Source organism: Schistosoma mansoni, assembly GCF_000237925.1.
Source record: "Schistosoma mansoni, WGS project CABG00000000 data, supercontig 0163, strain Puerto Rico, whole genome shotgun sequence".
In the NCBI taxonomy this organism is placed as follows: Eukaryota; Metazoa; Platyhelminthes; class Trematoda; order Strigeidida; family Schistosomatidae; genus Schistosoma; species Schistosoma mansoni.
In genome coordinates, this window is record NW_017386052.1 from 232,913 (window position 1) to 257,217 (window position 24,305).

General features: G+C 36.1%; 1 protein-coding gene across 1 annotated transcript in view; it reads right to left on the minus strand.

Annotated features, from left to right (window-relative positions):
• Smp_138040 (hypothetical protein) overlaps positions 1 to 24,305 on the minus strand; it is a 47,163-nt gene that overhangs the window by 18,803 nt on the left and 4,055 nt on the right. Inside the window, exons 6-13 of the mRNA XM_018797709.1 lie at positions 23,931 to 24,220; positions 15,851 to 15,946; positions 11,790 to 11,887; positions 9,561 to 9,729; positions 8,410 to 8,551; positions 8,147 to 8,313; positions 5,774 to 5,920; positions 216 to 309 (exon numbers count right to left, since the gene is read on the minus strand). Coding sequence (XP_018646763.1) covers positions 216 to 309; positions 5,774 to 5,920; positions 8,147 to 8,313; positions 8,410 to 8,551; positions 9,561 to 9,729; positions 11,790 to 11,887; positions 15,851 to 15,946; positions 23,931 to 24,220 — 1,203 coding nt within the window. The remainder of the gene's footprint in view (positions 1 to 215; positions 310 to 5,773; positions 5,921 to 8,146; positions 8,314 to 8,409; positions 8,552 to 9,560; positions 9,730 to 11,789; positions 11,888 to 15,850; positions 15,947 to 23,930; positions 24,221 to 24,305) is intronic.

Sequence of the window (24,305 nt, forward strand, 5' to 3'; positions counted from 1 at the left end):
TGAAAATTCCCCCGGAATTAGTGGTAAAATGATAGGGAGTGTTGAAGGGAATAATGACAATTATTCGCCGAATGGTATAAAATAACGGAGAGTAAAATTATGTAATTTTGGAATAAATAATGATTTCAACAGTGAAAATTCTATAAACACTCTATAGATAAACACAAACAATTCTCATATAAAAAGCATCAGTTTTTAATGACTTATTTGCTTACCGAATGCAGAAAACTTTGAATATTCAGAGGATAGTATATTTGGTTTAAATTGAAGATTATCTAAATCATGAGATGGTTTTATATGATTCAAAGTCTATTTTGACCAATGATAAACAGAAAGCAAAAAGACAGATATTTAAGATACATAGAATGAACTGAAATGATGAGTAACCACTTATGAAAATTGGATAGTGGCTAATGGTAGCAGCAAGGAAACACGTATCATTCTATTTCAGACTCATCAGGTGGATTTGCTTACATCTCACTATTGATATTCACATTGAGAAGCAAACTCAGTACATTTCGCCTCAAAAGATATCAGTGCTAGTTGCTACTCGACTTTAACAAAAGTTCGTGATTAAACAGAAATATCAAGGCAATACATACAGGATGCATAAGTGTCAACAGAAACCGATCTACCGCAGTCCTCAACATCAACTGAATAGCCATTGCAAACTCAAGGAGTGTTGGACAGTAATGTCTACGCTAGTCTGCAACTCTTTCACAGGGAGAATGCACGACAGTTGGAGTGAAGATTGAGGCTTTGATCGTCATGTTTGTCTTGATCGTTTTACCTTGAAATCATTAGGTTGGAATCCAATACTTTCAAATTTAGGCTGTTTGACCTATAATCATATATGATATGTTTCTTCAAAGTAGAATTCTCTACTGTCCCCAACGGAGACTTGTAAACTCACCTGTATTGTTTGCCTGAAGACAAGTTTTATAAGATTGTTCAACCCCGATCCATGAGCTATCTTCGAAGTGAATTACTTGAAGAATTGGGTCATTATTTTTACATATTCGGTGATACGTCTAAGGTTTTCGGACATTTATTTTAGATCTGATTTAATTAAATAAATATATGGACTTCTTCAGAAGTTCAGACAAGTTAGCTGGACGAAACGTTGGAATTATTTAAATTTCAATCGCTGAGACTATTTCAAATATAATTTTTTTACATATAATGAATTCTCTATACTCGGCACCCAATTATTGTCAAACTATTCGTTATAGTTTTAATAGTTGCGTTCATCAGTCAATTAAAGCTAGATCACCTTGAAAAACTTGGAGGCACTGGACGGCCGTCTCGTCCTAGTATAGGACTCCTCGTCAGTGCGCATCCACGATCCTGCTAGCAGGATTCGAACCCAGAATCTTCGATCACAAACGCGGACGCTTATCTTCTAGACCACTAAGCCGATCGGCATCGGGCATCTAGCTTCAACCAATCCACAAAATTGTGCCAGCAGCCACCATTGTCCCCAATGAGTTACTATCTCACAACAGACACGATTGAACTTTACTGGTCATGGCTTCTCACTAGAACTCCTAGAAATATCTCTTGAAGCCAGTCACTAGTGAACACATGATGATTGTTATCAGATAGGACTCATGAACTTGACTATTAAATTACTACAATCTTCACAAAACCCCTTGTTGAAAATATAGTTTTGATGTTGTTTAGTTCCTTAATTTAGACTGTTTAAATTATAAATTAAGGCGAAACTTCTCCATTGAGATAACAGACCATAACGTAACGAGCTATCTGATATGATATAAATAATAAACTAAATTCTGTACTAACTTTAGACAATCGCTGAAAATCAAGAAGCACTCAACAAGTTTTAAGTTCTATTACAAGACTATGCACACAAATCTATCAAGAAATAAACTGCAAAAGATTCGATCGTAGGAGGAGAGTGAATTAATTTTCATATTTCTAAATTGGTATCTAATCGGGTTCATATTTATAAGATAATATCTAAACGAAACATTCATTCATTAAATTCACTTCGTATCGTTTGTTTGAATCTTCCCATTAATGTTTAGGACTGCAACTGGTCAGTCTCTAATTGGCATATGTGCATACTGTGCGGATTGACTCGATATAGCCTTAATTCACAATCATGGTAAGCAAAGATGGATAGTGGCTAACAGTGGAATCCAGCTGGACTCGCACCACGTCTTCCTATTTGTGGCTCGTCAGCTGGATGTACCTGCATCTCAGAGTTGATGTTCCCAAATAGGACGAAACGAGCGTCCTGGATTCCACTGCTTGCCACTATCCATCTTTGCTTATAATTCATTCCTTAATCTCTAATTTTTAATTATTACCTAGTTTAATTGGAGTTCATAATGTAGATTATTAATTGAGAAATCCTCAAAAATCTTATATGTTCATAGTAAAATAAAAAAGTACCTTTCGTTCTGATAAATCCCAATTCCATTCATGAGCTTTATTTACTTCATCTGAAGAATATTCTCGAAAAGGTTTCTTTCTTATTCTATTACGTATTCTTTCGTTATTTTCATAATGATCTTCGTCATCATCATCTTCATCCTCATGACAATATTTTGTAGATAATTCAAATGATTTTCTTAAAGGATTATTGATTGTTGTCTTGGTTGGTATTAATCTTGACGGTGATAATGGTTTCTCAGAATAAGATCTTGATCGAATCGGGGATTTATAAATAACGTCTGATGGATTATTACAATTCAATGGTTTATGTCTTTCATCTTGTAATGGTTTTGATGTATTTTGTATAAATAATGAATCATGTGGAAATAAATTTAAATTTTCTGGAATACTTTAATGGAAAGAAAGAGAAAAAAATGGAAAGAAAGGTATATCCGGAGGAGAATTATGAATGGTAACTTTTGAGGACTATTTATGGACCAATGCTATTGTAACGAACAAGAACACGAGTGGGGACAATCGAATGTATTCTAGGACAACATTACAGAATATCTCACTAAAATCTGACAACCATACAGTAAACAGTTAATTTTCAAACTATTAGTCAATTCAAAAGGGGTTTTGTGGATATTTCAGTATTTTCATAGTTGAAATCATGAGTCAATTGAAGCTACACTACCATGGAAAACCTGGAAGCACTTGACAGCCGTTTCATCCTATTGTGGGACTCCTAAGCAGTGCGCATCCACGATCCCGCCTCGCGAGATTCGAACCCAGAACCTACCAGTCTTGCGCCAGAGCACTTAACCGATAGACCACTGAGCTAGCCGACATCTGACGATGTTAATGTCTAACTTCAACCGATCCACGATGTTTGAGCAACCGTTCACCAATTGTCTTCAGTGAGTTGATATCTCTACAACATACTCGGTTGAACTCCACTGGTCACTGCTTCCCACTAGAACTCAAGGAAACATCCCTTACAGTCAGTCACTAGAGAGCATATGATTATAGATCAATTGTCTCAATCTTGACTGTTCCTTCTGAAAATATCCATCCATAGTATCCGATTATAATTGTTCATGCATTTTCGTACCAATTGCGTGCCATTCCCGTTCTCTCCTTATTGATCTTCTACTGAAATACATTCAATGCCTGACCATCATCATATACTACTTATGTGGATATCAGTAACCCACACCACACTATATGTATATTTTTATTATATAATTGTTAACTAATTAAACTATTCATATTCGCATCCCTCTTATTATAAGCTTTATTTTGACCTATGAACTAATATTATACGATTTACAGTTCTTGAGTTACACCCAGTCTATTAATTACTGTTCCCCCTATTCACTGCCACATGCAGCTGAATATTGTACAAATGTTATTTGCTACTTTATTGATACGATGTGGTGTCTGTTTGGTATATAAACCGAGCATGCTTGAAATAAATGAATCGCATAGATTCATACCGCAGAGGCTGTTATTGGTGTTCTGGACTTAACTGACTGGGCTAGATAGAAAGCAGGACTGATAAGTACTCTAGACTGCTCGTACGGGTTTCGTTTGTTATTGGTCCGATCGATAAATCACTGCTCTCTAATTGGTGGCATCGTCACGTCATATATTAACTGAGCACACAGGCAGGCCACAAGTTATAACATAAGATGATGAACGAATTAGAATTTTTAGTTATTTTGAGGCTTTTTCACAAAAAATATACCATGTAAAATAACACTTTTGATAAAAATTAACGGTAAAGGTATAGTATACTGATTAGCCAATGAAAATCGAGAAGACTTTTTGAGCCAAATTTAAAATTGAACGACTTTTATTTCTTCGTATAACCATCTTCTGCCATCCCCTTCATGTCAAAGATAAGTCGCCACTAGTGATTAACTCAGAGTGTATCTATTAGTAGTTTACTAGCTCAAGCAGAACTAGGTAAGTAAATTGTTCTTGTAGGTCATGTCTACATCACATTCAAGTACATCTACTAGTTTGTCTTAGCATGATGTAACACAAATAATTTATATTGCCTTCTGTGCAATAAGTAGAAGATTCAAAACATTCAGTTTAACATTTATCATTTGATATTAACACTTACAGGATCCAACCAAAGATTCGTACAGATGTATGCTTAAACCTACCTTAAATTATTGAAGCATTAGTTATACATAATTTTAAACCGCAGTTGTGTATCAGGAAATGATTCGTTATACCTCTTCCTCTTCACCATAGGCACAATTTATTCATATGAACTGTTAGTTCTGCCAGAAATATTTATATTTTGTCATTAGTATTATTATTACACAAGTTGTTTCTACTAAGACTTTTTCATTACCATTCATATCATAAACAAAGATAGATGGTGGCTAGCGATGTTATCCAGTAGGAGCGTTTAGTCCTATCTAGGACTAGTCATCTCGATGTTCTTCATTTCAAAGTTGTAAACTAGTTTCACATCATGCATTATGAACTTAAATTAGATTTGGTCCACTACAGTGCCCCCAAATGCCCTGGTACGGCCAAGAGTGGGGAGGGGCCGCTCTCCCTCTCCAAATGCTCTCACATAGCCACGCTTATATAGCCTCGGTCAGGGAAGTCATACTCACTGCCTTCTCGCACCATGGGTGTCGTTTACAAAATTGAGAGGACGGAAAGCGAATGCCCGGAGCTTTGACCGGGTTGGTGGACACGGAAAGTCCACCTAAGGGAGTTAGAAAACCCTGATTCCAAACCAATGGTGCACATGGACTCCAGTATCTTGAGGGAACAAATGGCGCATGAATTAATCGTTGGTGACAGGCTACCATGGGACTGCATTTCTTCACGATGCTCCACTGCCTTGTGGATCAGACCTATAGGTCGAAGGCTCCGGGTGTGACCCCCTGAGAAAACCACCTGCTTCAGTTTGGGCACCTAGGCAGTATTACAGCCCTCACACAAATCGAATGAGATTTGTGCGGCACATATGTATCTGGTGCTTCCTTGTACCAATATTTATGTGTTTAAATAAATAAATATAAATAAAGATCCACTTCAGTTTGTACAATTTCTATTCACACCTAACTGTATTTTTTCGTTGCTTACTTATTTACATTTGAAATTCTTTTCTATTATAAATGGAAACATTGAACTTTACTAAAAGAAGTTTGACAAACCTTCGAAATTTTTTAATCCCATCTTCATCTACTTCATTGTCACCACCATCCTCAACACCATCATCATCATGATTCATAAATCTTGACTGATCATAATGATGCTTATGATGAATATCATACAATTTGTTTTTCATTGATGATTGGGAATAATGATCAAACGCGGTACTGGGACGTTTATATACATCACCATAGAATTCAACATAATCAGGTTCAACTGATTTTCGTCTAATTGAATTATTAGCAGATTTTGACTGACGATTATGTATACTATCTTGATGTAGTCTACGTAATAAAGTAGCTGATGGTGCTTTGGAATTAAATTTATTTGACTAAAACAAAGTAGAAAATTTATTGATACGAACAAACAAAAAAAACAGTAACAAAACTGAGTTCAATTTTCAATTGGCTAACTATAAATACACTGCGGAACTCCTCAGCAGCGCGCATCCACGACCTCGCCTTGCGAGATTCGAACTCAGGACCTACCAGTCTCGCTCCAGAGCACTTAACCGATAGATCACTGAGCCGGCATGCGATACTGTTTATGTCTAACTCCGACCCATCCACGAAGTTGAGCAACCGTTCACCAATTGTCTTCAGTGAGTTCCTATCTCACAACAGACGTGGTTGAACTCCACTGGTCACTGCTTCTCACTAGAACTCCAGGAAGTATATCTTGAAGTCAGTCACTAATGAGCATATGATTAGTGAGTATATGAAACTCAAGAGGCAAGGTCGTGGATGCGCACTGCTGAGGAGTCCCACAATGGGATGAAACGGTCATCCAGTCCTTCCAGGCTTTCCTTGGCGGTCTAGCTTCAATTAACTCATGCTTTCAACAATGAAAATACTGAAATCTCTACAAAACCCCTTCGGATAACTATAAATAATTCAATGTCCAATATGTTTCTTTAATTCAAATCTTAATTCAAATCAGCTAACACTTCTGAATCATTCCATGTAGGTGCATAATAAAACTTTATCAAAAGAATAACTTGAAAGAATTGCCAATGTAGAAATCTTTTAAATAAGTGATAATCAGCGGACCTATGAGACCATCATAGAAAGCATCGATAAGTAGTAACTCAGATATTATGACATCAAGCAGTAGAACAACATACAGATATGAGTGGGAATTGGAAAATCCTAATGCTTAGAGATAAGCTGTTAACTTACAATAATTTAAATTTGAACAGTCTGACATTAAGTTCAGCGTTAATAGAACTGTTATATCCCGTGGAGAATTACGAATGGTAACTCTGAGAACTATTTATAGACCAATGCGATATGTACATTTCCTATTGTATAATTGTTAAGTAATTAAACTATTCATATTCGTGTACCTCTTATTATAAGCTTTGTTTTGACCTATAGACTATTATTATACGATTTATCGTTCTTGAGTTATCCCTAGTCCATTAATTACTGTTCCCCCTATTCACAGCCACATTTGGCTAAATATTGTACAAATGTTATTTTCTATTTTATGGTACGATGTGGTCTGTTTGGTTGGTATATAAACCCAGTATGTTTGTGAATAATTATTCATACCACAGAGGCTGTTATTGGTGTTCTGAACTTAACTGGCTGGGCTAGGGAGATAGCAGGACTGATAAGTACTCAAGACAACTCATACGGTTTTCGTATATCATTGCTCTGATCGGTAATCCCCTCCCCTCTGATTGGCGGTGATCAGCACGTCATATATTAACTGGGCACTCAAACAATCGATATAACAAAAACGCTTTTCCAGGATTATCATGAAAACTTTATCAGTTAGTTCTTTAATAAAAAGAATATCTATCCAACGAGTGATATAATAGGATGAATATTCAAAGCGTAAATGAAATAAAACACGAACTATATATAAGTGGCTCGATGTTAATTGAAAGCTGGTAGTGAAGTACTTACTCAAGATAAAAAGAACCTGATAAATCTCAGCTATATGACTGAATTGAATCTCAAGCATTTGTCAGTTAATTGTCGAATGAACGAGTATTTACAGTTGACAATTTAAGCTACTGACATGTAGAAGTGATGCTGGCTAGAAGTGGAATCCAGGACGCGCGTTTCGTCCTATTTGGAACTAGTCAACTGGATGTAATTTCATCCCAGAGCTGATATTCACTCTGTGACTCTAACCCAGTACCATTCGCTTCTAACGCCACCGCGTTATCTACTTAGTCCCAAAAAAGGACGAAACACATGTCCTGAATTCCACTGTTAGCCACCATCATCTCTGCTAATAATGCTTCTAACTGAACTCAATATCGAGATAATTCGCACATGATGCACATATGCCAATAAGAGATTGATTTATTACAGTCCTTCCTAAACATCATTCAGAAGATTCAAACAACCAATACAAAAATGTACTGACAAGTATTTTACACTCCGCCTGTAGCTCTTCTAGAGTTACTGCCGGTCCCAAACCCGGGTAAAGGAGGAGGGTTGGGCATAGGGTTAGCGACCCCATCCCGTAGAAAAGCTAACTCGCTAAAAAAACGCTAACCAACTAGTTTACACACAAATATAAAAATACATTGTTCTGTTACTTGTTCTGTAGACGATTTATTTCGTTCAGTTAATCGAATGGATTTTTGTGTATCCTTCAATTTTCTATGAATCAATTGATGTGGAGCACATAGATTTTCAATATCAGCTAATTCTTGTTCCAAACGTTTTCGTTGTAAACGAATTTCGACCGGTTCAGGCATACTATCTAATTTCGGTATAATCGACGTATTTAAGTTATTGAAAGGTGATGATGATGGTGATGGTGATGATGAGATAGGTGATATTGGTTGACTGAAATGACTTCCATCAGATAGAGGACTTGAACGATGTAGAGAATGACGTAATGAATTATTTAGAACACGAGCTATTTCACGTTCTTCAATATCACGAGCAAACTCCAAACTTGGCTTTGATGGAACAATTTCATGAGAGGGTAATAGATGCTATTTTGATGATTAAAAGATCAAGCAAAAAAAATCAATCCAAGAAAGTTACAAAAGTTGATTAATTGGTTGTTTCTATCATGAACTGACTAAACAAAGAGGACTTTTGAAGACTTGAGTTCAACTCAGCAAATGAGTGGTGTTAATGTCTTCGTTACGACCTATAGATGCACACAGCCGATGGGCACCAAAATATCGATCAAGTGTGTCATGATTTTCTAGTCTCAGTTATGGCGCCTTTTTAGTACTGTTTTAATCCACCAATAAGCCATCACATAATCTAGTCAACCAAGTTATATTAATTAACATTATGATGCAGTTGATTCGACTGTAGCGCCAGCGGAATGTCACTGATATTTAGCCGAATCAACCGCCAGGACTAACTATTTCTAATTTAGACAGCAAAACATTAAACTTAGAAAAAACTGCCGAATATCATCAATGTTAAGGAGGATTAACACTATTTGCTATTGGATAGATAATTTCAGCATAAGGCGTTTGATGACTATGGTTTCAGAGAATCTAAAAAGATAAGAGTCCGGTTGTAGATTAATGATGCAGAAAAGAGTTCAGTCTACCAACTTGATGCCTTTAGCAGATAAATGTGAATCCATATACACAGTTGGCGGTAGCTTTATAAATTAACTGTTTCACGGTGAGAATCTCTAAAGATAATATTATTAACATCATTACTGCAACACTTTAGTATTGAAATTGTGATTCATATTCTCGACTTAAAGATAGTTCCTTTAACAAATAGAGGGGGGGTCGACAATGTTCGAACTTGTTATTTAGTGGTTAAAGGCCAAGTAATCTGACCATTAAGTTAAACCTGCATCAAACTCTAGTTCCGATAAATCTTAATTTAGCTACATAATTGAATTGTCAAATAAGTATTTAAACCAAATTCACCATGGTTTTACACTGGTTAGACACTTCTTTATATCTCTTCGCAAAAAGTATACTATTCTGTCGTCAGGAGATATTCAACAAAAAACAAATAACTTACTCTTCGATATTCACTAGCAAACAAGACATCATCACCACCATAAACATCACCCATACGGATCATATTATCAAGAAACTTTATTAATGGGTCTGATAATTTCAACTGGCCAATTACATCATTCAATTCAGACTGAATGACAGCTATATCTGATTTCGCTTCTTTTGTATTTCTAAAATCGAATTTTAAAAAAAGAATTCCAAGGTTAGGTGGAAGGATTTTGTAGTGATTAGTCAGAGATTGATTTCAGATAGGGTACTATCAAAAATTATTAATCCTTAGATGATCACTCTCTTCTTGTATGGGGCTCCCCAACAATGTTAATCTACGATTCCACCTGTGGCCAAACTCTAGGTCCCCAGGTCACACTATAAACGCCTTACTACTAGATTCACTGAGTTGGCATCCACCAAGACAGTTCCAGCGTTAATTGACTTTTCAATAAAGTGCAACGAACATCCGAAGCTATTGATGACAGCTGTTTCTTTGCTGTAATGTCCAAATGCCCTGGCCTCGATCCTTTGAAGGGTTATGTGTGTGCACTGCTAAGAAGTCCCATTCTAGAATGAGTTCTATATTTGACAAAAACCATTTGTCATTAAAATAAACTCTAAAATTGTCTATTTAAATTAAAGGAAATTGTTTTAATGTGTTGGTTTTGTTTGTTGGTATGTATGAATATAATTAGTGAGAATCAGATAATATGGTTCACAAGAGTGAGTAGAATAAAACAATCAATAGACGAATTAGCAGACAGACTAGAAACTACAAGACATAGGAGACTGAAGGTCAAAGACCCAATTACAAGATGTAAAATTTTGGCTTGAGTTTTCCACGGAAGTGAATGAAAGTCACTGAAAATAGGAAAAAGATAATAAGAATGAATATGTACTGATTTAATTAAAGTAACCTATTGCGTCATTAAGCAGATGTCATTCGTTAAAGGATACCGGCTCAGCTGTCTAGAGGTTGAGCGTTCGCGTGCGAGACCGAAGGTCTTGTGTTCGAGCCCCGCTCGCGGGGTCGTGGACGCACTACTAGGATGAAATGACCATCCAGTGCTTCCCGGTTTTTAATGGTGATATAGCTTAAAGCGACTCGTTAAATCAACTGTGAAAATACTAAAATCTCTGCAAGTCCTCATACTGATAAAAATTTCTTTTAGATGATGTCATTTACTAAAGCTGTTCAATTGTATGTATTTTCAGTTAATGATTTTACAGAAGAATGAGTAGGAAGAGATTATAGCATGGAGCATTAAATCCAAAATATTTGAAGACTGATTAGTAATTTAGAGGTTGAAGAACGATGGAAAGACGAAAATAATTCGCAGGTCAGAAAGACAAGAGATAACTGTCCACCTGACAGATATGAAGAAGAAATGACAAATAAATTCTTCATATAACCTCGCTTTCATTCCGCTCATTTGATCGCGTAGTTTAATATTGAAAGGTGATTCTAGTGGGTAATATGCTAAGGATTGATGAGATACTTCTGTATAGAGTTACTGATCAATTTGGATTCTCATTTTAAAAGCTACTTTCAAAGGGTTCCACTAACATATTCAGTCTATTTTGTAATTCAGAAGGGGTTTTGTAGAGATTTCAGTATTTTCATAGCTGAAATCATGAGTTAATTGAAGCTAAACCACCATAGGAAACCTGGAAGCACTGGACGGCCAACTCGTCCTATTATGGGACTCGACAGCAGTGAGCATCCACGATCCCGCACTCGCGAGATTCGAATCCAGGACCTACCAGTCTCGCACCAGAGCACTTAACCGATAGACCATTAAGCCGGCCGGCATCCAACGGTGTTAATGTCTAACTTGAACCAACCCACGATGTTTGAGCAACCGTTCACCAATTGTCTTCAGCGTATAAAAGAATTAGAATAAATACAAATGAATAGATTCTAGAAAAAAAAAGAAAAAAAACTTCTGGTAGAAAATTTCTTCTTGTGACATGTTTATTTCAAACGCATACATGTTTTTTTCAGTATAGGCTAGTGGAGATTGTTGAGGTTACATTGATATCATGAATGGATCGACGTTAGACCGCCGTTGAAAACCTGCAAGCACTGGACGCCCATTCTATCCTAGTATGAGATTGCTCAGCAGTGCGCATCCACGACCCCTTCGTTTAAGTCACAAAAATACCAGGAAGCTAACCAATAAAAATGTAGAAAATATTCAGTAAAGAAAATCCCAATAACACTTGCCCTTTTACTAACTGAATTTGATCGATTTGATAAGTGAAATATTCATACCATCTTTTAAGATTGGCTTTTTCACGATTTAATTGAAGAAGCAACAAGATGAGATCATCACGCTGAAAAACAAAGAGAGAGAAAGAGAAATTGAGTTGAAGAAAACTAAGCATATGTAAAGTTTGATCCTTTGAAAATATGGCGATTACCAAAGAAAGTATATTAAGCGCTTGAATTTGGACGAAGGATACTTCGTTTGACAACGATGAACCACATTCTATCAAAGTATGATAGTTAAATAGATAAAAGAGACTTAGTGAATGGTACATGAAGTCAAATAATGCGAACACATTCCCATCCATCCAATCCAATAAAACCAGTCTACATTTTCCAAGACTTTTCTTATAGTTCATACCACGAATTGAATTAAGTTAGGCAACTAGCAAAAGCCAGGAACAACAGTCATTTATTCTTAGTATGAGACTCTTTAACAGGGCGCAACCATGATTCCGCTGAGCCGGCATTGAATGGTGCAAAGAGAATAACGGGAGATGAAGTAGGAAGATGGTTGGGAAATATTACGAACTTATGTCAACACAATGGTCTGATGGTTAGGTGATTTCTACAAGACCTAAATGTTCTTGGTTCTATGACAGGTGGAGTCATCGGTGGTCACTGTTGCAATATTACATACAAGGATGAAACAGTTATCCAGTGCCTCTTAGTTCTCAGTGCTTTTCTAACTAAGGTAATTTGGTGATACAATCTCCATAAACTCATATATTAATAATACTATTTTTGTGAGGTTTTGCATAAATATAAATACCCGATAGAACATGATGGTTGTATCGCCGTCTTTTATGAAAACAAATACAGAGACATCAAAATTTTGTATGGGATTGGTGACTGAATGACCGAAAAGCTTCTATAAACCGTAGTTGCTGCCTTGATGTATTGGTCAGACTTGCCTGCTGCAATGATCTGATCGAAATAAATAGAAGAATAGTCAATAATCAGAGGGTGTTGTATAGGGTTGTTTTGTTTCAGTTTACAAGTCCACAGGAGTAGACGCCAATAATAGCACATTTAATAGCCTGTATTGATTAATTGGAGCTAATTCTCAACAATGTGACTAGTATCAAATATATTAGTTAGGTACATATTACAATCTGGTTATATTTACTTAAACTAGGACTACACTGATGAGACAATAGCTAGTAGTTAGTGACTACGAAATTTTTAAGCATTCATTATGTAATATTACGAAATAATCCATTTGGTAATTCGTGTTAATTTACTATATTTAAATCTATTCATCTGATCGATATAATCAGGGACAGACTAAATGGTTAAGGTCCGCTGAATAATCGTGATCAATGGTTAGAGACATTAGTTGATATGGCTCAGAATCAACCCGAATAATGTGGATGTATTCACTCTTTGTCTTCCCTTTGATCATAGTTTTTTCTCAAAAATAATCCTTATACTTTTTACTAAGCGGATCATGCTCTTGCTTCTGGAGTTATATTGTTTATATCTATTTTTTTTACAGACAATGATTAAACTTGTACTACTGTGGTGTATGCTACATATGTTTACAGATATGAGTAGTATATAACACTAGTCGGAAGTAGAATGTCTGCACAATTTCGTGGATCGGTTGAAGTTAGACATTAACAACGTTAGATGCCGGCCGGCTCAGTGGTCTATCGGTTAAGTGCTCTGGCGCGAGACTGGTAGGTCCTGGGTTCGAATCCCGCGAGGTGGGATCGTGGATGTGCAATCTCTGACTGAATAATAGCTGATAGGTTATAATATAACGTCCAACTTCTAAAATATTCTCCCCTGAAAAAATGTAACGAAACATCTAACGTGAAGTCATGATTCTGATTAATGATTATAACATAACTTTATCTAATTTAAATCAATGTTTCCTATAGAAATTTATAAGAGCATATCATAGAATATCATGTTAACGACTAACACCTCCCATCAGTAATCATCTAACACTGCAGGTAAGCTCAGATGTGTATGTGTGTGAGTATTTGTAAGTGTTGAGTTGTTAGAAATGTTTATCTGAATTCATTTAAATAAATCAACATATGAACATATATATCCGAAAAGAAATATAATTCAACTTGTCTCCAACTGTGCTGAAGTGTGTGACAACATAATCACTAATATTCAATGATCTCAAAAAACGTTTAAAATGATAATTAACATATGCCTACTAGTAACTGATTTTGAGAGGTGATTTTGGAATTCTTGTGTAAAGCCGTGATTAGTGGATTTCAACTTTGTCAAATATGAAGCAGTTACTCATAGAAGATAATGGAGAATAATCACTCTTCATCATGAATTAATTTAAGTTAGACACATGTAGCATTAGATAATTGCTTAGTAGATTTCAGGTTTAGCGTTCGAGAGCAGGACTAAAAGTCTTGGATTTCGTCGCTGGTGACAGTTTCGTGGACGTCCACTGATGAGGAGCCCCATATTAGGTTGAAACAGCTGATTTCACTTGTTATCTTACCTGGGTTGCTTTGCGATATCAGTGACACTGACAAACATGTGTGAATTTCTGCAGATATAAAACACTATTACATGTTTAGATTGTGATCAGGAGTGAAGAAATCTAAGATACGGATTCTGTTCAATTTATTCCACACGTTGGCATGGTGGTTGATTTTCAAACTCATGTCAAACAAATAAGAAACACTTCCCAGCATTTCCCAACTTGTATCAAATGTGCAGCAATTTATTCGTTCAATTCATGAGCAAATTGAAGCTAGACCACCATGGGGAACCGTGAAAGCACTGAAAGGCCGTTTCGTCCTAGCGTGGGACTCCTCAGCAGTGCACATCCACGATCCCACCTCACGAGATTAGAACCCAGAACTTATCGGTTCGCACGCGAACGCTTAACCTCTAGACTACTGAGCCGGTATCCAATAGTGTTAATGTCTAACTTCAACCAATCCACGAAATCGCGCCACCGTCCACCATTGTCTTCAGTGAGTTACTATCTCACAGCAGACCCGGTTGAACTTCACTGGTCACAGCTTCTCACTAGAACTTCAAGAAATATCTCTTGAAGCCAGTCACTAGTGAGCATAAGATAATTATCAGAAGGGCTTTTGTGGAGATCGTAGTAATTTTATAATTGAATTCATGAGCCAATTGTGCAGTAGGTCAGATTTCCGTAGACGAATCAAAGACCTAGTATTCTCGAGGCTAGTTTGCTCAATATTACTTTATAGCTGTGAAACATGTTCTATGGAATTAAAAGACATGCTTAAGGTGAGAGGTTTCGATAATATGTGTCTTTGAAAAATTATTCGTATATCATGGAATGACCGGGTGAATAATGCTAAGGTTAGGCATAGGTTACAGTAGAAAGATAACAAATCAGGTGATGAAGTAGTGTATTTTTGTTGACTAAGGTGGCTGTGACATGTGTTACTTATGCTCAGCCACTGAATACATTAACTTTCTATTGTGGTGGGTGTAAGAATAAGTTAGAAGAAAGTAAAGTGCAATCAAATAAAGACTTGGTATTATTTCATGAAGTCATTGGCTGTCGATCTGAGTCATGTTGGCAAGTGCATAGTGTCCGTATGGAGACCTCGCGACAACTGTGATCAGTGACTTAAGACGTTGGTTAACTCGGAATCAATTTCAGTGCCACAGCTGTACTCATACTTTATTTTCCTTTGGATCCCGAAATCCAGTTTTTCTTCATACACACCTTCACATTCCATCTTCTTGAACCGAACTCTTACTAGTCTTTACTGTCATCGAGATGGCGGAGAAGATTTGTAGCTCAGGTCGATGATTTCGATGGAGTTTTGTTCTCTGAGCTGGATGCTTTGGTCACGAATGCAATTATTTCGAATTTTTTACTAAACATCTTGTTAATATCATCTCATACTGTTTGTATGATAATGTAACTTGGGTTAACAAACACTTGTGCCAGGCATTTTGATTATTATGACTGACTAAACCAGCCTTTTTAAAAAAAGACATGGAATCAACTATTAACAATAATAATAAAAACAAAATCAAACTATTTCAAAGAAACTTACCGATTTGCCTAGAAGATCTGACGCCGCAACACTCATTCGTTTAGCCAAACCAGTAACAGGATATCGATGTTTAACATTCGTCAGAGCTTTTGTTTCCTAATAAATAAATGAATAGAGTATAATGTATGAAGAAATTAATGCAAAACGACGAAGGTAGAAATTTACATATTAAGTTCTTTAGTTAGTGAGGTAGAAATGTTGGTAAAGGTGAAGTATAGGGACAAGGCAATCAGAATCAAGTAAATGACTTATGGGTTTTAGCCTAAAGTTCAACAAATTGTTTGGTTTTTATTTTACAAACTTTATTTTTACAAACTTCGGGAAGTTTGTGCTGATGATGTCGTTCAGAAGGACGATGAAAGCTCCACGACCAAACCATCCAGCTCAGAGAACAAACCTACATCAAAATCACCCACCAGAGCTACAAATCTTCTCCACCATATTTTACATTATGTCAAATGAATAGCAGATATACTATGTATAATGATCAGAATGTTTAAAATGATGATGGAAAACTGCTTTTTTATCACCATAGAGTAAAGTGAATGTTCTATTCCCGAATGGATGAATTTATATTTTGTATTTTGTTTAGCCTTATAAACAAGAAGACCTGCAGAAGGTTCCAGTAGATCTGTTAATCATCTAAAATCTTTGTAATATTACTACTATTTTTGATAGACTACTCATTAAAAACTAAAGAGTAATAGAGAGGTCTCGTTCAAGTAAATAGCTTCCCGTCACATCTAAGACCTCAATCAAGGATTGAACTTGGAACTTTCAGGTTTCTAAACGAATATATTAATCATCTAATCCCTTTTGTCAGTAACTGCTTCACACTCCTAAAACTTTGTCACTGATTAACTCTCATATAAATATGGAATTTTCTATATTCATAATACGTATCAAAAATGATTTGTAGTTGATCTACATTAGGGGTACGTATAAGCTATTTCACATATCTTAGTGTAGTGAATGAGAACACGGGTGGGGGCAATCGAATGTATTAGAGCACAAAATTACAGACTTTCTCACTAAAATCTGACAACCATACGGTAAACAGTTAATTTGCAAACTACCAATCAATTCACAAGCATAGTAAGCAAAGATGGATAGTGGCTAGAAGTGGAATCTGAGATGCAGGTACATCCAGCTGACGAGTCACAAATAGGAAGACGTGGCGCGAGTCCAGCTGGATTCCACTGCTAGCCACTATCCATCTCTGCTTACCATGCTTGTGAATTAAGGCTATATCGAGTCAAACTGCACAGTATGCACATATGCCAATTAGAGACTGACCAGTTTCAGTCCTAAAACATCGATGGGAAGATTCAAACAAACAATACTAAATGAATTCTACCAATCAGTTGTCTCAATCTTGACTGTTGTTTCTGCAAATATCAGTCCATCTTCTCTGATTTCATTGTTCATGCATTTTCATACCAATTGCGCTCTGTTTCGATTCTTTCCTTATCAATCTCCAAGTAAAATGCATTCTATACCTGACCATCACCATATACTACTTATGTGGATATAAGTAACCCATACCACATCAGTAATGGGTGTGATTACATAACGTGTTCTTTTTAAGTATTATCTGTTTATATAACTTGTATATACAAGTTTGTCAAGTGACTTGTACCAAAAAGATTGAAGCCATAAACCTGGTTCTAACTATATTAATCAGTTTAAAAAAAATTTTCGAGTTTAATTATTTGAAACAAACTAAAGTACATAAGCTGTGGGAGAGAACAAACAAGATTTTAGCGGAGGAAGAAATCAGGAAGAAGCGGTGGAAGTGAATAGGACTCACACTGAGGAAAGCACCCAAACGCGTCACAAGACAAGCCCTCACATGGCATCCTGAAGGCCAAAGAAGAAGAAGAAGAAGAAGAAGAAGAAGACCAAAGAACACATTACGCCGAGAAACGGAGACAGACATGAGAAGAATGAACAAAAATTGGATAGTACTAGAAAGGAAGGTCCAGAACAGAGTGGGTTGGAGAATGCTGGTCGGCGGCCTATGCTCCATTGGAAGTAACAGGCGTAAGTAAGTAAGTAAAGTACATAAGATATAAGAAAACAAAGAAGTAATAGACATATTTTTGTGATATTCTAATGAGTAGGAAATGGTTTTTTTATATTTCATAACTTGTATCAAACAACATGTAAGTTACACAAAAAGATCTCTTAATAATGCAGTAGAATTGAGAAATATACGATAGTACAGAAGATTTGTAGCTCAATTGGATGATTTTGGTGGAGTTTTGTTCTTTGAACTGGATGGTTTAGTCATGGAGCTTTCATAGTTATTCTGAATGTCATCATTAGTGCAAGTTAAGTAAGCGATAGAAGTTTTTTCAATCATAAACAGAGGCGAGTAGCCGAAGCGTTTCATGTGATGTTAAGACCCTCTGTCTACAAGAGGAGGAAATGTACGGGAATACGTTTCCTTACAGACTCCAAGAGATATTCTAAACATTTTTCTGAAAACTGATTAGTAAATCTATGCAGGTTAAGAATGGGCTGGACAAGTAACCCAAATTTCTGTACTGTGAGTAAAGCATTTCACCATGGTATCGTTGATACTGTTAGCTTAATACACTTATAAATATCTTTATTAATCACATGGTCCCTTCTTATTCTTTTGAAGATTTCAACTAGTAGTTTATAGATCATTTCAGTCTTATTTAGCTTATCGAGGTCATTTAGAGAACTTGCTGCTAACTGACAACAGATTTGTCAACCTGGAAATTCTGGTTAATTAGAACTACTTCTTCAACTTTTTCGAAGCGTGATATTAATAGACCTTACTTACTTCTAAGTAACTTAGAGTGCTTTCTACGATCCTTTCTTAATATACACTTAATTATTGATTTTGTCTACATAAACTGATGGCAGCTATTGACAAGGGTAGATTTAAAGTGTTGAAATTCCTGATAGGAAATTAGCTGAGCTAATCTTTCTTATTTGATGTTAAATAGTATGTGTTCGTTAAAAAAAGTGAATTTTGTTACAGAATGACAACAGGTGAAGAACATGTGAAAAACCGGAGGGTATTTAGCAGCCTTTATTTTAGCACATACTCACAACCTTACACAAAGAATCGAGGCCATGATTTTTAGATTTTGTCAACACAAAGATAACTTTAGACTACTGAGGTTGAATTTAATGGTTTACCATTTTAACTTCAATCAAAAGTGTTTTTTACTGTAACTAACAGAGTAAGATCATTGTGATCACGAACTGGCACAAGTTAGACAATCATTGAAAACCTAGGAGCAGACAGTGAAAGATTGTTGCTAGATATTGTGAATTGATTAAAGTCAGACATATAAACCATCGGATGGTAGCTCAGTGATCTAGAGGTTAAGTGTTTACTAGCGAGACCAAAGGTATTGGATTCAATCCACTGAGGTGGGGTTGTGGATGCTTACTCTTGAGGAATCGAATACTAGGACGGAAAAGCTGTTCAGTCTTGCTTTGTTTTCAGTGGTTATTAAATGTAGGTCAGTCTGTGATCTCGATATCACCCAACAACTTCGAAAATAAGGTCAGGTGATTAGTGAAAAACTATTTTGTGATCATTTATAAATTAAGAGGTGTTTAGTACGTAACAGCTTCTATTTTATTACACATCTATGTGGTTTACCCTGACTTTTGGATAGACGAATTACTCTGATCTTCATACTCATTTCGTTTATGTATGCGACCTTGGAATGTATTTACGGTGGTATGTATGTATCTATATGCTTGTGTAATGAACGAGAACCATACATTAAATACTTGATCAGCAAATCTTCCGTCAATTGTCCTTTACATCCTTCATGATTCTTTAAATTCTCAATTCTTTTCTGCTTTCTTCAGTTCAATCTTCTGAAATTTCTTTTGATAGTCATTCCACTTTTCATCGGTGTTACGTACTACTTATGTATGTTGACATAAGTGGTAAACACCACACTTGCTTGTATCTTTCGTGATTATACAAGTTGAAGTTATGTTTTAATATAATTCAGTAGACACGTCGACTTTCTCCGCTTTTTTTCTCTTGCTGTCTATCTGAATTAACGGATGTGAGAAATATGTGCATCCGAAATCTGGTTATTTATTAACGCTAATTACATCGATAAATATATACAAAGTTAAGGGGGATATATATTTCATTCTTATCAATATTATCCGATCATAATGGAGTCAAACAATGACCATCAATGGCATTTCTACACATTTGAATCTATACAAGGAATATAGAACTGTTTATAGGCACATTGACGCTTTTAAAAGTAGTTCATACAAAATATTTGGATCACTGGGTTGGTATACATGAAGTTAACAATTTGCATACCAACCCAATGAATTAATGGTTAAGTTTTTTGTGAAAATCTTGATGACCAAAGATGTTATCTCTGAGAGGAGTGTTAATATGGACAGTTGAGGAGTCCCATATTAGAATGAAACGTTTGTCCAGTGGTTTATACTTCTTACTAATACTTTAAATAAGATTAATCTCTAACGAATACTATCTACAAATTAAAATCCTATTACTTAGAAATGGATCTGATCTAGAAGGTCGATATCATTAATTACAGACACAATGATTCGCATAATTAAGGTTGCTGATTCTGTTTAACTAGTTTACATGTCAGTATTGTATGAATTTATGGATATATCCATGTACATGAACAAATAAACACTAACCGCAACTGTGTGAAAAAAAACTTTTTTATTAGTACACTTTATAGTTTAGTGCTGAAATGCCCCCAAATGCCCTGGTACGGCCGAGAGTGAGGAGAGTTCGCTCTCCCTCTCGAAATGCTCTCACATGGCCACGCGTACATAACCTCTGCCAGAGAAGTCCTACTCACTGCCTTCTCGTACCACAGCTATTGTTTACGAAATTGAGAGGACGCAAAGTGAATGCCCAGCGCTCTAACCAGGTTGGTGGACACGGAAAGTCCACCTAGGCGAGTTGGAAAACCCTGATTCCAAACCAATTTTGAACATGAACTCCAGTATCCTGAGGAAACAAATGGCGTATGAATCAATCGTTGGTCACCGGCCACTGTGGGACTGCATCTTCTTACAATGTTCCATTGCCTTGTGGATCAGATCCTTAGGTCAAAGGCTCTGTGTGTGGCTCCCTGAGAAAACCACCTGTTTCTGTTCAAGCACCTGGGCAGTATCACAGCCCTCACACAAATCAAATGAGATTTGTGTGACGCATATATATCTGGTGCCCGTTTGTACCAATATTTATGTGTTTAAATAAATAAATAAATTAGTGCTGAAATATTCATTTACTTGGATGAAAGTATAATTCGAAAGAAAATGGAAACCACTCAATTATCGATCCAATGAGATAACCACCACCACCACAACAACAACAACAACAACAACAAGAAACCATTCACTTCCTGTTACACATAATTTGACCTTAAGTTTACTCATCACGTGTAAAAATCAACAATTGTGACTAGTTTCATTTATTCAAAACAGTAACAAAACTTTTAATTTAATAGAACTATAGACATATAGTTGCATGAACAAATGAATATGTTATAAATTAATCAATAAACTCAGATAATATCTCTCTATACAGTAAGTAGTACACTATATCTTAGTGAGTAGTAGTTATAAGAGATAGAGTTGTTTAACCGAATATATAATCAGATGTGTTGTGAAGTTATTATATACATTCTTAAACTTAATTTATGAAAACACATCATAGATATGTAAGTTGTATTCAGATAAGATGGTGGTTGGAGGTGGTCAACAGGAAACCCTGGACCCTTGATCGATAACATTTGATCAGCACTAAGAAGGACTTGACACGCATGACATTGATCACCACCCAGTGATCAATCAATTGTGATTACATCTCAGTCCTACAGGAGGTAGATCACGGCCCGAATATCTCTGACTGTGAAGCTGGGTGATACGGTGTCGAATCCGTCAGGGGGCACCAGTTCCCTCAAGATCACAGGTACCCCTTGCTGACGAGTGCCAAGTAGCGCGAAACCCGGGTCCAGGGTTTCCTGTTGACCACCTCCAACCACCATCTTATCTCAACATAGTGCATGTAGTTTCGAGCCACCTAGACTAGTGGCCACATTGCAACTTGATCGATAGCATTCGATCAGCATTAAGAAGGACTTGACACGCATGACATTGATCACCACCCAGTGATCAATCAATTGTGAAGTTGCATTCATTACAGATTGATTTCATTCGGAGTATCATTGAAAAATCAGGGACCATCACATGGTTGTTTCATCTTAGTAATGGACATCTTGGCAACAAGTAGCCATTACCTTATCAGAGGTCCAAAACAAGCTGCCTGATGAACTTGGTCGGCGTCCAGTGATTCAACTTCAATTTCAATCAATTTGTGGCATTGAGTAACGATAATCTAGTGCCATTGGTAACAAGTGTTTCACTATCAACATGTTTGAATTCCACTAAGCATGACTTCTTACTAGAAGTCGTAAACATCAATGGGAAGATTGAAGTAAACAATACCACGTAAATTTGAATTCAAAATCGTTTACAAAATAATTCCCACTAACTGTAAGAATTATTATATTGGATAAAGTAAATACCCTATTCGCTTACATATATATGCGCAATATACGCTAAGCAGTTACAAGAAACAATGTGTCGTTATTTGTAACAATGTAAGCAAACAACTGTAAACACGTAGTTGACTTGAAAATTGACAAAACTCAGCGAATGTTAGAGAGTTTCTGAAGCATGATATTCAAGTTAACTTATCAATAGACATCGAGATCAACATAATCTGTTTACCTATTCATCAAAGAAGGCTAGATCAATCAGTCGATCATATGATTAGAGGCCAACTCAACAAAGCAATTAACGGATATACGAAAACGCGAAAAAAACAAGGCCACCGAAAAAACCGTTAGGAAGCAAGTTCATCAAAATGAATTTATTTAACATGTGAACTAATTCTTAAAAGGTTCGCTTCTATTTAAGGGTGTGAGGTTATATATTTGTTCTTTAGTGTCCAGTAAAGATGCAATATCTAGCGTTTCAAAACTTCTGCCGTTCATTTAGTCGGTGCGTACTACATTGAAGAGTATAATTTGCACTAGGGATTTAACTTCAAGCATCTGAAGTTACCAACATCTGTCTTCTATAAACACAACACTTCAACACACCCCAACATGTCAAACAAAAAAAACGAGGTTTAAGTTAAGGCTTGCAACAAAATCCTCAGTAAAAATTGCGCTCATATATATGCAGGACCTACAGACTAGGTAAAAGAGGAAATCCTCCAAAATGTTTGATACTTCAAATATATTGAATAGTAAAAAACGAGCACATAACCCCCTCATACCTAAAGTACGGGGATTAGATCTTTGCAATCAAACTATACATATTTGATCTCCGCGTTAAAATATATCGTTTATATGAGTGCAAACAAAAATAAATCTGGTTTATTTTTAGGGATTTTGTAAGGATTGGTTTATTTTGCAGGCTGTGTTCGACACAGACTGACCCCATAAGAAGTATTATTGAAAACTACAAAGCATTAAATAAGTGTTTCGTCCTAGTATAGAGCTCCCCAGCTTTAAAAACCCCGTACGCCACAAGCGACCGAACGCAAGACCTTCAGGTCTCACGACGAATGCTTCATCACTAGATCCCTAGTGAGGTCGTGGGTATGCATTGCTGAAGGGTCTCATACTAGGAAGAAACGGCTGTCTATTGTCTTTCAGTTTTCATTGATAACCCAAATGTGATCAGATTTTGATAGATACCGTCTACAAAAATGAATGTAATTCGTTCACCAAGGATATATATATGTGCTTAGCTTTGAGCCATAGTTTGTTCTCGTCTGAAGGCTAATTTGTTACTTAATGACTGTTCAAACCAAAAAAGGATAAAGTGGGATTTGAACATGTGACATACGAATTGAAAACATGAATATCTCAACTAGTAAATTATTGCTCTTTACTGTCTACACCACGAACTAAATTTGAATGAAAGACTGATGGTTAATCACCTCTAATTTCAGAAAAATCAGGACAATGTCTATAAGTATACACAAGCGATGACTTACCACAATCTCATCATCATGCATATTTGCGTGTTCTTTAACAGTGTGTAGTACATGGGGATTTCTCGGTGGTCTAGGTGGTGGTTTATCTTCGCCCGGTTTATATTCAACCTGCATGTTTTTACTTCTCAATGTATTTTCATTAACATGTTTAACGTTTTTCTGCTTTGAATGAATCATTTCTGAATCTCTGTCCAAATAATTACTGTTGATAGGTTGAACTGCTGAATTCAGTGATGGTTGAACATTGAATCCATTGTTACCAGACTGATAGATGTTGGAATAGTGAGGGCCTAAATTTAAAAAAAGCAATATAATCAATATTGTATTGAATGTTATCATTGTTATTTATTTGGAGTGATCTACATCACTGACTGA